Here is a 14471-nt window from a genome sequence, read left to right as displayed (position 1 = left end):
ATATATTGACTTCATGGATTTCCAGTCAAACTGGACTCATTCTAGGTATGCTTGTATGGAATTTTTCTTCATTTACTCCAGGAAGACATTTCTTATTCCTGCTACCATATCAGCAAAACAATGTAACAAATTATTTACAGAAAGTACCAGAAGTCTTTCTCCATTACACTAAACAATCTATTTTAATTTAATTTCTCGTTCTGCATTAATTATTATTATTGGAGTAATATAGATAGGGCACTAGTATGATCCAACCTCAAATCACATTAAGTAGGTGTTTAGGTACAAACGAACACATACCCATAGGTGCATAAATATATGTACAAAGACAATTAGCATATATTAGACCTCCTACATTAAGAAAAGGGAATAATATCATTGAACATCAGCTGTGTCCTGGACATACTGATGGATACTTAAGCACCATTATCTCCATTACCATGTCTTGACAAGTATCATGGTACTTTCCTAAACAGTGTGACCACTAAAGAGAGAAAACAAGTTTCTTTTGTACAGTTGACAGTTAAATTCTTGGTATCCGGTAGTCATAGGAGCACACACATGCACACATGCATGCACACACGAATGACAGTGTCAGATATTGAACACAGCATGCTTTACATAATATACAAGACAAAATGCACTTTCTTGATCTTTGTAAGTTTCATGTATAGGCTCAGTTTTCCCCTTTTAATTTTTGAAAAGTTATTTGTTAGTCTTGCTTTTTGACCACATGAAAAATTGAGAAGAATACAATTCATATTGTTTCAAAAGGAAATGACATTATAAAATCAAATGTTCCTGTGCAAAGTCAAACAGATAGCTGGATTTACACAAAGGATATATAAATTTCTAAAGTATTCAGTATCCTGCTACATTAACTCATAAATATCTCCATTGATAATCAAAACCATATATCATCAAATGGAAAATAAAAGACTAAATTAAAATCTGCTGGTGTAGTGAAGCAATCTTATTAAGAGACTCCCTTAATAAGCCTCCTAGAGCTGTTATATCACTTCCAATTCTATTAATTGCTAAGGGACTTTGAGTGAGGCTACACACCTGAGGAAAGTGGGCAAAGGTGAATGAATAACACAAGCCAACATAGATTCCTCTTCGGGTTTCTTCCTTGACAGGATTATTACACTTTTAAAGTTTGACACAGATCACAACTATTCTACATCCTGAAGATAAATAGAAAAAGTCAAATTCTATAAGCATTGTGAAGTAGATGAAATGCGCGGAACTATGCCCACACCTTGAAAATCTACAAAAAGTGATTGTTAGTTTATGCTAAGTGGTTAGTAAATTCATGTAAAAGATGCTGTAGCAAAATCAAACTAGGTTTTAAGTGGAGAGTGGAGTTTATGCAGAGTACATGTCTTAGGAAAGCAAGGGCTACACTGTTCTGCTCACTCCTTTGAAAAAGTAAACCCCAAGTGCTGCCATTCCAAAGTACTTTAAATCGGTAAAAATTATAAGACGAAAAAATTAACTTTTAAGTGGAAAATAATTTTAATTATTAACCATTAATTCTATACATTTTACAAGTAACATATTCAATATTGTTAATATTGTTTTAATTTCATTCAAATCTTAGAAATGCTGTAATGTTGTATTCAAAGTAAAAAACAAACAAAACAAAACAAAAAAACAAAAAAAACGTATGTGAGTGAGAAAACACTCAGGTCTGCCCCAAGTTGAAGAGACACATTCCAAATGTTTGATCGACGTTTGGCCAGCAGGGTGCAAGCGTGAGACTGCGGCAATGCATTTTGGAATTCCTCAGCTGGTAAAGAACAAGTATCCACCCACGCCAACACTGGACAGAGCGATCATTGCGTGTTCTCCTAGCACACACCATGAAGCCTTGAGAAACTTCTATTAATGATGTTCTCTCTCTTTCCCTCCTCTCAAATGCTCATCTGTGCGCAAGCATCGCTTTGCTTAGAGTTGCAGAACTCCACTAACTTCCCCAAAGAGTAAACGTGGACCTCGAGTATCTTAAGAGAAAGTACAAATGTTCTCTTGAATGTATTATGTATGGAAAAATATTACACAAATTTTAATTTTTATAAAAATCTTTATTAAATAATAGAAAACTGATCTGTTGCATCTTAAATTTCTATTTAGCTTTGTCGTGATATATAAAGTAGGAATGGTATAGATTCGATTTGTTTAATATAGCTTTTTTCTCAGACAATAAAGTAGAGGCTTGACATTTCATAAGCTTCAGTGAGAAACCAGAAACAGAACATTAAATATATGTAAAATCATTGCCAACATTTTGTGAGAGAAATAAGAGTCTTTCTATTTTTACAAAACTTACAACCAAATTAAAAAAAAAAAAAAAGCAGACCTACGTAATATAACCTCAAGTTGCAATTCTTAGGCAATGTTGAGAATACAAATTAGAGTCATAAAAAATACAGTATAAAGAAGTTTTTAATAGTCAACCTGAAAATGCCTAAGATGACTATATAAATAAGGATTATTTATATAGTTTATTTTAATGAACTATGATTAAAAATAACTAATTTAACTCTTGTTTTTACTTACCACAGAAATAACGAAGGCCATCGGACCCTGTAATGCTTTCCTTGTATGTTTATTACATAAACATGATCTCAAGTCTTTCAGCAGCTGATGTCACCCAAGAAAGTTGCACACTGGGAAACAGTTCACTATTAAGATTTTCAGCAACAAATGGACTACACGACACGACTGACAAGTTTAATCTATATCATTCTTAATTCAACACCCAAATAATCCTCTTTGACAAGAGTAATCATGGATGTATTCAATGCTGTCAGATCAAACAAGATGTAAATAGCGTTCTTTTATACCAAGCAAATTCATGCTAACCAGGTAGAATGTGATTAAGTGATATTTTAAGAATTATATCTAGAAAAGTGGAAAAGGCTGGAATAGGTAATACCAGTTAAGACAGTACATTGTCCAAAACTATCAAATCTGGATGTGGACTAGAAAAGAATTTAGTGGCCAATAAAATATATTAGTCACATCATGACTGCAAGCCATAGGCTCTGAGATGGAATGATGGAAATGTGAAGGATAATGACATTGATGCTAAGTTATGCTAATGGGATAACCAGTAGTATTAGCAAGCATTCCTGAAAGCCTATAAGTGACTCTTTCCTTCCTTACAGAAGAATAGACCCAGTTCTTGTGCATGTATGGTCATAACAAACAGGAGCACATATGAACTTCCTCAATAACATCTTGGACTGGCTTTAATAAAGGTGAAACCTTTCCAGGAAAAAAAAAAAAAGAATACAGTATAACTCAGAATAAGATGGTACCAACTGACCAAAAGTCTTCATTCAGAAGTCAGTAATAACATCCTGATACCGAAATGGTACAATAAGGAATCAAACACTTAATTCCTAGCCATGAGTACTACCACTCCTGTTTTGATATACATAAAAATTACTGGAGAGTTTATCCTAATATGTGCTTTGTTTGTCTCTGTCTTAAGAAATTGTCATTTGTTGTATTTCTCTGAACACACCCTGAAAACCACTTTATTCTGAGCTTCTACATATATGCTTCAAATGATGCCTGATTTTCCCATAGATTTATCTTTACAGTTACATAGCTTGTTTGTAGTTTGTTTTTATTGACTTAAACAATTCTCTTGGCTCATTAGGGTATACTATTTTGTGTCATATGACTCTCACAACTGTCCCTTGTGTATATATTAGGAGTGCAAACTTCAACAGCACTCACATCTCTCACCTATCATGATCACTTATCATGATCAAGATTATTATACTGTATGTATGTTCAGAAAATGACAACATATTATCACTGAAATGTGAAGAAAGTGTGCAGAGTGCGTGGTAGAAAGACAACTTACATGATTTCGGACTACAAACATTAGAATTCCCCATGGGAAAAGAATCTGGAACTCCTAGAGTCATTGGAACAACTTGGTAGAGAAGCTTGGGTTTTCTTTAAGAGTAGACTTTGTTTAGATAGTTAAGAAAAGACAATCCATATAAGCGAAGCAGTGAGTAAGTGTGGGATAAAAAGAAACAGCTCAAGCTGTTAAGATTATGTGTCCAGTGCATTATGATTCATCAGGGATTAGTTAAGGCAAGCAGCTGGTAGAAAGGAAAGGAAAGGAAAGTTAAAGTACTTCCCCATGCTTATATTTAGTGAGAAAATGTTCTCTCCGACACAGGAGGTAGATATGTATATAAGTAAGCTATTGTATATTTTCTAAACATTGTCAATTTCATTTATTATCTACAGAAAATATAGTATACTATTTGTCTCCTAAGTGTTATAATTCTGAAAGTATTCTTAAAGTCATAATTTTCCAAGTAAAAATTATATTGTATACGTGAATATTTTTTCTATATTATATTGTCATCATATAGAGAAATATTTATGTATGTATATATGATTCCGAGGCCCTCAATAGGCATGAAGTTATCCAGTTATGCTAAACATGGATCAAACTAGCTCATAAGCCCTTCATGAACTAAGCATCCATATTAAATGTGAAACTGAAAAGCAGCGAATAGCTTCTAACTCCCTGGACCTGCTGATTTGCATGTTGCTTACATCATGCTGTCGAATGTTTTGGTTTCTTATAACACGCCTCTAAATGTTCTGGTTTCCTTTACCAGTTGTAGAGCACTGCATGCTGACTTATCTCATCAACTGGAAATTAACCATAATGTCCATGTGGACAAAGATTCTGACATCTTATCAACTGGAAATTAACCATTATGTCCATGTGGAAAAAGAGTCTGCTTTAAGAAAGCGCAGTATTATATGTACTTTCTATAGTGAAAACTGTTTCTGTATGTGTATGTATGAGCAATAAAGTATCAAACTGAAAGATCTAGATCCTTTGGGTTTTTTTTTTTCTCTTTTTTTTCTTTTCCTTTCCATTTTTTCTTTTTTGAACTTATCCTATTTTGGTATAGATTGATTCTATGCCTTTTGCTCCAAACATTTTATTTTGATACATTTTTATCTCATATGTACTATTGAGCTTTTTCAGATAATTACAAGTAATATGCAAATAGATACTTTTTAATTTTAATAAGAAATGTAATAACTAATTAAAATTAAAAATGACTAATTTGTCATGTTATCCATGATTACACTGACATTAATGAGTCCATTTAATGTTAATATTAGATGAGGCAAAATCACAGTTATTAACAAGTAGTTAAAATTTGGGAAACCGTTTGGAGTGATTGCTTCAAATTTATTTAATTGTCAAATTTTCAGCAACAGCAAAGTATACTCAAATATTTGTGTGTAAAACAGAAAATTATGATACTCTTTCAATTCCAAATAATCTGAAATGTGGCTGTAACTGGTGAAACAAATTTTCCCACAGCCTAGGCCATGCCACTAGCAAACAGATAAACATATTTTGGCATATAAAATCAATTTCATGCTTAAGTAAATCTCAGCTTTGTTAACATGACCACATTCTTTCAAACCAAACACAGAGATTTAGTGTGTATGTGTGTGTGTGTACTTGAAGCATTATAATTTTCAAAGGGCAAGAAAAGATTCATTTAAATACCTCAAGATTATCAACCACTAATACCATACAAATATTGTTCTTATATTGTAACACATCACAGCTTGTTTTCTATAAGTTTTCATTTCTCTAAGATAATTAACTTCATGAGATTTTCCCAAATGACCTTTTTTTAGACTTCCTGAAAATGACAATAAAAAGTGATGAAAACACATTTTTACTCAGCAAGTTTAGCCAAGTGAAGCAATTTGCTCAGCAGCTGGGAAATAGTGGACCTTTCAAGAATCCTTGGTAGTGGATGAGAATTAATGGATTTATTTTTCAAAGAAGTTTTAATGAAGATGAAACTTTGCATATGACACATCCCAACTATAGTTCAGCTTCCCCACAGAAACCAAGAGGCCTTAGGACTACTCAATTTCAAACAGCATTTACTTATTCTCAGTAACCTTAAAATAACTAAGCTTCCCAATTTAATTATATGTCCTCTGACATGAAAGTTATTTGGCTTTCCCATCCTTTTTCTCAAAATGCCCTTTCTGCTGACACTATGGTGGTAAAAGGTGACATTTATTATGCCGTTGAGAATCTGTAATTACCAGTGGTGGCAGCATCTCGTGGTGCCTTATTCCTCACTGCATTATGATTCAGTGATTTCATCACAGCTATGGTAGACAGGTCCACACACACTGCAGTTCTTCACAGTCCCGAAAAGTGAAGGGACAGCCTCTTTACCCAACGCTTTAGTCATAGCTATGGAGTGGTTACAGATAATCAAGAATTTCAAGGCAGTTAAGACACCTGGGGAAAGCAATCAAATAGAGTATATGAAATACAGTGGTAAAAAGCACTCACCTCTGGTGAAATGTTTCTGAGGTGTCTTTGCATGGCTGAGCTTCCAATGTCCATATTGGAAACAGCCCCAAACACTCTTTCTCTTTTCTGACTGCCCAAAGTCCTTCACCTCTTTTTTCTGAAGAACATCCAACATGAACCATCTGCATCAAATCTTCCTTTCATAATCTGCTTTATGGTACCATCAACCATCAATCTTATAATAATTTGTTTTAAATTTAACTTGATCTCTTCACTACTCTAATGTAGCCTATGAATATTTAGTTCTCGGAGACTGTAATCTTCATCTAAAATGAAATCAGAAAAACATAGTTTATGGGTGAACTGGATGGGTTGAATTTTACTTAAAAGAAGTCTTAAGGTACCTGGCCACAGTATGTATGTGTTTTTCAGTGGAATGTCAGGAATTAGGTAACACTCTGAAATCAATCAACTTTCACTCAAATGAGATATTTATTTGGGCTATGCCTCACTACCTAAGAAATTTTCTTGAAAACATAAAGCATGATAATAATAATAACAACAACAACATTATTTTACCTAAATTATTTCTGGTTTGGAATAATGGTAATAATTGAAACTACTTTGCACATCTAAAATTATCCAAAGATATGCTTGCTAAAAGACAAGCAAGTAGAGATATTAGCAATGGGTGTCCATTTGGTTCTGTCTGGAATGTTCCCCTCTGTGTTACAAAATGATTTTAGCATCAAGATAAATGTTTTTTTTAAACATTAGCCAAATGACAAAATTATGCAAACCTTCTTTTAAAATCACTAACTGTTCCTAACTGTCCAATACAATTTAAGTGCTGCAGGGCAGAATCTCTGTGAATGGACTGCACTTCAGTCAGTTGACTCTGTATTTTCTTATGTAGCCGCATAAGCCAGAAAAAAAAGTCCAAAATAAAAATATTCCCTCTCTCTCATAGAATTTTCAGAAGTATAAAATAAAATTAAATAAAAGGAATATAGTTTTTCCCTTTATACCCATCAGTCAACATACATGCTACATCCTTTAGATGCCCTTGGAAATTTTCATGTTATTAGAAGCTGGAAATTACCTAAAATAAGTGTATAAAGACTCTCATTTTGCCATTTTATTCTTATAAAATTCCTCACTGATAATTAAAAAGAGATGTTTTAATTTTTCCTCATTCTCCAGACCTTACATTGTTAATTTATTAATTGTGGTAATTTAAGTTTTATGGAACACTAGCTTTCATTACTAAACAAAATAAAATAAAACAAAACCCAAAAGATTTGGCAATAGCAACAAACACAGTATTTAAATCCTGTTTCTTATTATTGAACAGAGTTGTACAGAAATATCTAGAAATGTTAACCCTAACAGGGTAGATGAAAGCAAAAAAAAGTAAGAATTACTTTAGAAACAAGAATCAGTGAAAATGCTTCCAAATCATGTATTCCGTCTTGGATTTATGGAATAAGAGGAAGAGTTTTAGCATTCAGTATTAGTCTTTCACGTTACTCGCAATCAATCATTTTCTCTAGGATGAATCCCATTCACCACCGAAATACTTCAGATGACTGAAAGTATCAACACCTTCACTTATAATGCCAAACACATTCTCCTTAATGTAAAGCTGTTAAAAAAATAACAATTTTTCTTTGTTTTTTTGTAACAATATTGCAATCTTTTATTCCACGTCTATGAAATTTAGTTATTTTATGATTTTTAAGTTAGCATATAAAATAAATTTCTTCACTATGAAATTTTCATACATTTGTTTCATGATCATCATCTAGTTCTAATGCCCTAATAATTTTTTTCTCTTTTTTTTAATTTTATTTTTTTCTTATCAGTTACATTTTATTAACTCTGTATCCCAGCCGTATCCCACTCCCTCATTCCCTCCCAATCCCACCCTCCCTCCCTCATCTCTACCGTGCCCCTTTCCAAGTCCACTGATAGGGGGACCTCCCCCCCATTCATCTGATCCTGTTTTATCAGGTATCTTCAGGAATGGCTGCAAAGTCCTCCTCTGTGGCCTAACAGGACTGCTCCTCCCTTGGTGGGTGGGGAGGTTAAAGAGCCAGTCATTGAGTTCCTGTTAGAAATAGTCCTTGTTCCCCTTACTATGGGAAACCAATTGGTTACTGAGCTACCACAGGCTACATCTGAGGCAGAGGTTCTAGGTTATATCCATACATGGTCCTTGGTTGAATGTCAGTCTCAGAAAAGACCCTGTGCCCAGATATCTTTGGTCCTTGTGGAGTTCCTATCCTTTCCCCATCATACTAACTCCCCTTCTTTCATATGATTCCCTGTACTCTGCCGAAGGTTTGGTCATGAGTCTTTGTATCTGCTTTGAAAACACTGCTAGTAAGAGTCTTTCAGATGCGCTCAGTAGACTCCTGTCATACATTCAATGCACATCCCATCTGTCTTTCTAAACGAGGATTGATCATCTTACACCATGTCCGCTCTCTTGATTATCTTTTTTAGGTGTATAGATTTCATTATGTTTGTCATATCTTATAGGTCTATATAAGTGAGTATATACAGTGTTTGTCTTTCTCCTTCTGGGATATTTCACTCAGAATAATCTTTTCCATTTGCCTGCAAATTTCATGATTTCCTCATTTTTGATTGCTGAGTAGTATTCCATTATATAAAAATACCACAATTTCTGTACCCATTCCTCCGTTGATGGAGATCTGGGTTGTTTCCAGGTTCTGGCTATTACAAATAAAGCTGCTATAAACATGGTAGAGCAAATATCCCTTTTGTGTACTTGAACAAAGTTTGTGTATATACCTAGCAGTGGTATAGTTGGGTCTTGAGGAAGCACTATTCCTAATTGTCTTAGAAAGCGCCAGATAGATTTCCAGAGTGGTTGTATCAGTTTACATTCCCAACAGCTGTGGAGGAGGGTTCCCCTTTCTCCACAACCTCTCCAGCATGTGTTGTCACTTGAGTTTTTCATCTTGGCCATTCTGATGAGTGTAAGGTGAAATCTCAGGGTCATTTTGATTTGCATTTCCCTGATGGGTGTAAGGTGAAATCTCAGGGTCATTTTGATTTGCATTTCCCTGATGGCTAATGAGGTTGAGCATTTCTTTAAGTGTTTCTCTGCCATTCGATATTCCTCTGTCGAGAATTCTCTGTTTAGCTCTAGAACAATTTTTCTATAGACAGATGGTAAGCTACCACTCAGGAGTTGCTGAGCTTTCTGACCTATTGATCACCTGTGAGCTATAGCTCTTAGTTCTTCCTATATTTGCCAACATGAGATGGCAATGAAGATGGTTACTATGAATTGCTATACCTTATTTTTTATATCAGTTACATACGTTTTTAGAAGTTTATTTATTTATTCATTTTTATTCACTTTACATCCCAATCATAGCCTCTTCCCTGTTCTCCTCCTTGTCCCACCATCTTTCTCTCTTCCCCAAATCCCCGTTTTCCTCCCCCTCCGAATAGGAGAACCTCTCCACCACCTACCCATCCCAGCACAACGCATCCTTTACCAAGGTGGCCTGGCAAGGCAGCCCAGCTAGGGGAAAGTGATCAAAAAACATACAAAAGAGTCCTTGACAGAGACAACCACCATTTCCATTACTAGGGAAACCACATGAAGACGAAGCTGTCCATCCTCTATGCATCCTAGGGCCTAGGACCAGTCAATACATGGTCCTTGGTTGGCATTTCAGTTTCTGCAAGCTACCCTTTCTCCAACCTGGACCCAGGTTAATAAGTTATGTTGGTCCTCTTATAGAGCTCCTGCTTCCTCCGAGTCCTTCCATCCTTCCTCTCACTCTTCTACAAGCCTCCCTGCCTTCTGCCCAATGTTTGTCTGAGAGTCTCAGCATCTGTTTCCATCCCTTGCTGGGCAGCTCCTCTCAGAGGACAGCTCTGCTAGGCAAGCATAGCAGAGTGTCCTTAATAGTGTCAGGGTTTGGCTCTATCCCATGGTGTGGTAAGGCATTGTATAATTCTCAATCTCTGCTCTATCTTTATCCCTGCACATCTTGTAGGCAGGGTAAATTTTGGGTCAAAGTTCTTGTGGGTGGGTTGGTGTTCTCCTTCCTCTACTAGGAGTCCTGTCTGGTTAGAGTGTGGCCTCTTCGGTCTACATATCCCCCTCCCCCCAGTAGGGGTCTCAGCTGGTCACCCCCTTGCCTCCCAGAAGCCTATTTTGTCATAGGTCTTCAGCCTGTCTCAGAGATAAGATTGGAAGTATTATAGAAACCAATACTGCTTTGTCTTATGATTGGCATTCCATAGTCAAACAGAGTAATGTAATGAAGACTGAAAGACTGAGGTGCCATATCAGCACTGCCACCTGCAGGAAGCAAGGCCTGAGAAGAAAGATGACATGAAGAATAATTTAGCTTTGGTAGCAGAGGGAAAATCCAGCCTTGTGAGGTAATGGCTTTGTAATGTACATTATATTGGCAAACTGTCATGTGTTTATTAAGCTTGTTGAAAGCAAATGTTGAGAGTAAGTGGGGTTCTCCTATCCCATACTCTAGAATGTTTGTTTCAAGTGTCCTGCAACACCCCTTGTCTGCAAATTGGCTGCCACCCTGAAGAACAACAAAACAGCACAAGAGGAAGCTAGAGAAATGGCTCCGCAAGTAAGAGCACTAGCTGCTTTTCAAAAGAAAAGGTTCGAGGCCCAGCACCCACATGGTAGCTCACAACTAGCAGTAATTCTAGTTCCAGGGGATCAGACACCTCCTTGGAAACTACACATATAAACATGTAACAGACATGTATACAGACAAATAAAAATAAATAAAACTTTTGAAAAACAGCTCGAGTAAAAATTATATTCATAATAATAGTTCAAAGTATTCCAACGAGAGTACTATTGTTAACCTTGTAATATAAAAATGCCTACAGTGGGAAGAAGAATGTGGAAACTCATCTGTGGAGAGATTGCTGTGTTCTATTTGAACCTCTCAATTAGGAACTTCAGCATGGCTGTTTCATCGGGGCTTCCCTGGCTGATATCCGATGAATGTTTGGCTTGCTAATGCTAGCCTTTCCTCTCTATAAATTGGACTACTCCAGTAATCTCTGATGGATGCAAAGTTCTTTATTTGATGACATTTTGTTATCTATTTGATGTTTCTTTCTGCTAGTCTCTGTTTATTCTTTTATTTTGCTGCCATATACTTAATAAATCCACTCATACAAGTACAGCTATCAGATGATTCTCTTCCTGACAAAACAGCATTTATTATTTTTGAGATGGAACATTATTTTTATAAGAGTGAACATTATCTTTGCTTAGAACAATGGACTGAATTGAGATTAGCAAATTACTTTTTTTTCCTGGTTCATGTGCTTTGTCTGCAGGTGGTGGCCAGTGGCTAGTGTCTCAGTCGTGTCAGCCTCAAATTTCACACCCAGGTACCCTAAACCCATTCTCATGCCCAGCATTCAAATATGAAATTCCAAGACAAGACAAGGATGTTTATTTTAAAGACTTGATAAATAATAGAAAACAATTTATTACTTAAGATTTTTCTTCTTCAGATTGAGTTGAAATGTGCCAGACAAACAGCAAACAATTGAGCATCTCCACTGTGTACTTAAATGCTTCATTTTAATGTGTGTAGAGTTACTCTTGGCAGACTTCCTCCTGGCGACATCACTACTACTTCAATTGCTAGCAGGCTCCTCAACCTTGTATCTGTTGCTTTTCCAACACTCTTCATCATCCATTATCGCCCCTCTTTAAATAAATTAATTCATTCAGAGCACTGTCCTGCCCAAGAAGTAGGTTTTTCATTTTTTTTACACCCCTAGGGGAATACATTTTTTGGAAGCTTTCATTTCTGAAACATTCTAAAAGAAAGAGGAAGTTTTTCTCATTAGATTTTAGAATATTGTCAGATGCAAATATGAAATAGTAGAAATAAAACAAATAAGGTCTTATTTGTCAGTAATTTGATATTAACTCACAGGTTCCTCAGGAAAAAGGAGCAATGCTTCTCTTTCCAAGTGAATGAAGCCTAAGGCCCAAATTACGCATTTGAATTGTCTGAAATAGCAGCAATTGAAATTTTGTATCCTTTGACTTTCACCAGCCTGTAAATACTAAATAAGTCACATTACTATTCATGGACACCATCACCAGTAAGCCAATAACCTTCCTAGCCAATGCACTTCATCTGTTCCTTCCATGCCCTAGAAATAAAACTGTATGAAGAAAACAGGAAACAACCTAGGAACCTTCCACAGAGGGCCTCTGAAAGGCTCTGCCCTACAGACTATCAAAGCAGACACTGAGACTTAAGGCCAACTGATGGGCAAAGTGCATGGAATCTTAAGTAAGAAGTGGGAAATAGTAAGATCTGGAGAGGACAGGAAACCCACAAGGAGAGCAACAGAACCAGAAAATTTGAACACGGGGTCTCTCCAGGGACTCATATTCCAACCGAGGAACATGCATGGAGATAACCTAGAACCTCTGCACAGATGTAGTCCATGACAGCGTAGTATCCAAGTGGCTTCCATAGTAATGGGAAGAGGGACTGCCTCTGACATAATCTGATAGGCCTGTTCTTTGATCACCTCTCCCTGATGGGGGAGCAGTCCTACCAGGCCACAGAAGATGACAATGCAGCCATTCCTGATGGGATCTGATAGACTAAGATCAGAAGGAAGGAGAGGAAGAACTCCCCTATCAGTGGACATGGAGAGGAGCATGCATGCAGAAAGGGGAGGTAAGGTGGGATCGAGAGGGGAGGGGGGATACAATGTGAATAAACTGTAATTAATAATAAAAAAAGAAAAATAAATAAAAAATACAGAAGGTATTAAAGGAAAAAAATCTAAAATAAATAAAATAAAAAATAAAACTGTAGTGGCATGGCCTGATGCAGTGTATAAATTGTTAATTATCTTGTCCCTCCTGCGATTCTTACTGTTCTGTGAACAATCCCTCAAGGCACCCCAAAATGATGTTTATGTGACCTTGCCTCTTGATTGGCTAAATAAAACTTCCTACACGCGGGTAGGGCAAAAGGGAGGTGCGCAGAGCTAAGGTTCTCAGGTTTTGGCTGAGAGCAGATGGTGGGAAGGAGGAAAATGGTGGAGGAGAAAGGAATTGCCATGGATGGAAAAGAATCACACGGTCCTCCTTTCCACTACAAGAATGGCGTAGAAAGGAACAACCCAGATGAAGAATATGAGCAAGAACTTGGGGCTTATAGATGGAAAATTGTTCAGATAAGAAAGGTTAAAGCAGATGACAAGGGATGGGGACTGGAAGATACTGAAATAGTGTAGGTGCAGTTATCTGCCCAGCCCAAGGTGAAATAAGGTAAATCTAAAATCTAAGCGGTGTCTGTGTCTTTTATTGATTGTGATATTGGGTTAGATATACTGCCATATTAATTATAAGACAAATAATAAGCATTATTAGCATGTACTTTTAAAAATACCACAGCATAGAACACTCATGCAAAATTGACCAGTAATTGCATTTCCCAGTCTCCTGGCTTCTGGTTCCTTCCCCAAACAGTTAGGTTCAGGTAAAGCTGGAGACCCTAAGCTTCAGGGCAGGTGCAGTGGCACTCTGGGGAATCAGAGAGCAGCTTGTGACATTACACACTACACGAAACAAACAATATGTGCGAGAAAGCCTTTACCATACAAAGGACTCCAAAATGCCCGCCTTGTATGCTCTGAACATCTCCATCCTCTCTATAATATTGACGAGTTCCTAACTTTGCTCTTTGCTCTACTCTGCTGCCTAGAAGAAAAGCGTTTCCTGGAAAATTCTGTTTCTGCTGTAACTGAGTGTCCCTCTGAGTGTTCAATTCTTTGTTCAGGGACACAAATACCTGGAAACACCAGCAAATACCTGCAGCTGTAGATAACACTATTTTACATACTGTGTGGAACAATGATATCTGTGAAAGCAAGCGGGCTCTGTTTCCACCAATAATCGCTCTCTTGTTAAAAGATGGAATCTAGGCTGGACCCATCCTCTTCCATCTTTTCTAATTCTCTGTCATTTAATTCTCACCTGTTTTATGTATTTTTTTTTTCTTTTGACAAAAGCCAACCTGTGAATGTAAGTAACAGAAGGCCC

At 36.5% G+C, this 14471-nt stretch overlaps 1 protein-coding gene across 1 annotated transcript in view; it reads left to right on the top strand.

Moving 5' to 3' along the window:
• Positions 1–2817, top strand: part of Trhr (thyrotropin releasing hormone receptor) — a 36399-nt gene extending 33582 nt beyond the window's left edge. Inside the window, exon 4 of the mRNA XM_055626681.1 lies at positions 2568–2817. Coding sequence (XP_055482656.1) covers positions 2568–2573 — 6 coding nt within the window. The 3' untranslated portion in view covers positions 2574–2817. The remainder of the gene's footprint in view (positions 1–2567) is intronic.
• Positions 2818–14471: the final 11654 nt, after the last annotated feature.

This window comes from Psammomys obesus, unplaced genomic scaffold (genome assembly GCF_907164565.1).
Source record: "Psammomys obesus unplaced genomic scaffold, mPsaObe1.curated_primary_1811, whole genome shotgun sequence".
NCBI classification, from domain to species: domain Eukaryota; kingdom Metazoa; phylum Chordata; class Mammalia; order Rodentia; family Muridae; genus Psammomys; species Psammomys obesus.
The sequence above is the reverse complement of the archived record's forward strand: the minus strand, read 5'-3'. Positions and strand labels throughout refer to the sequence as shown.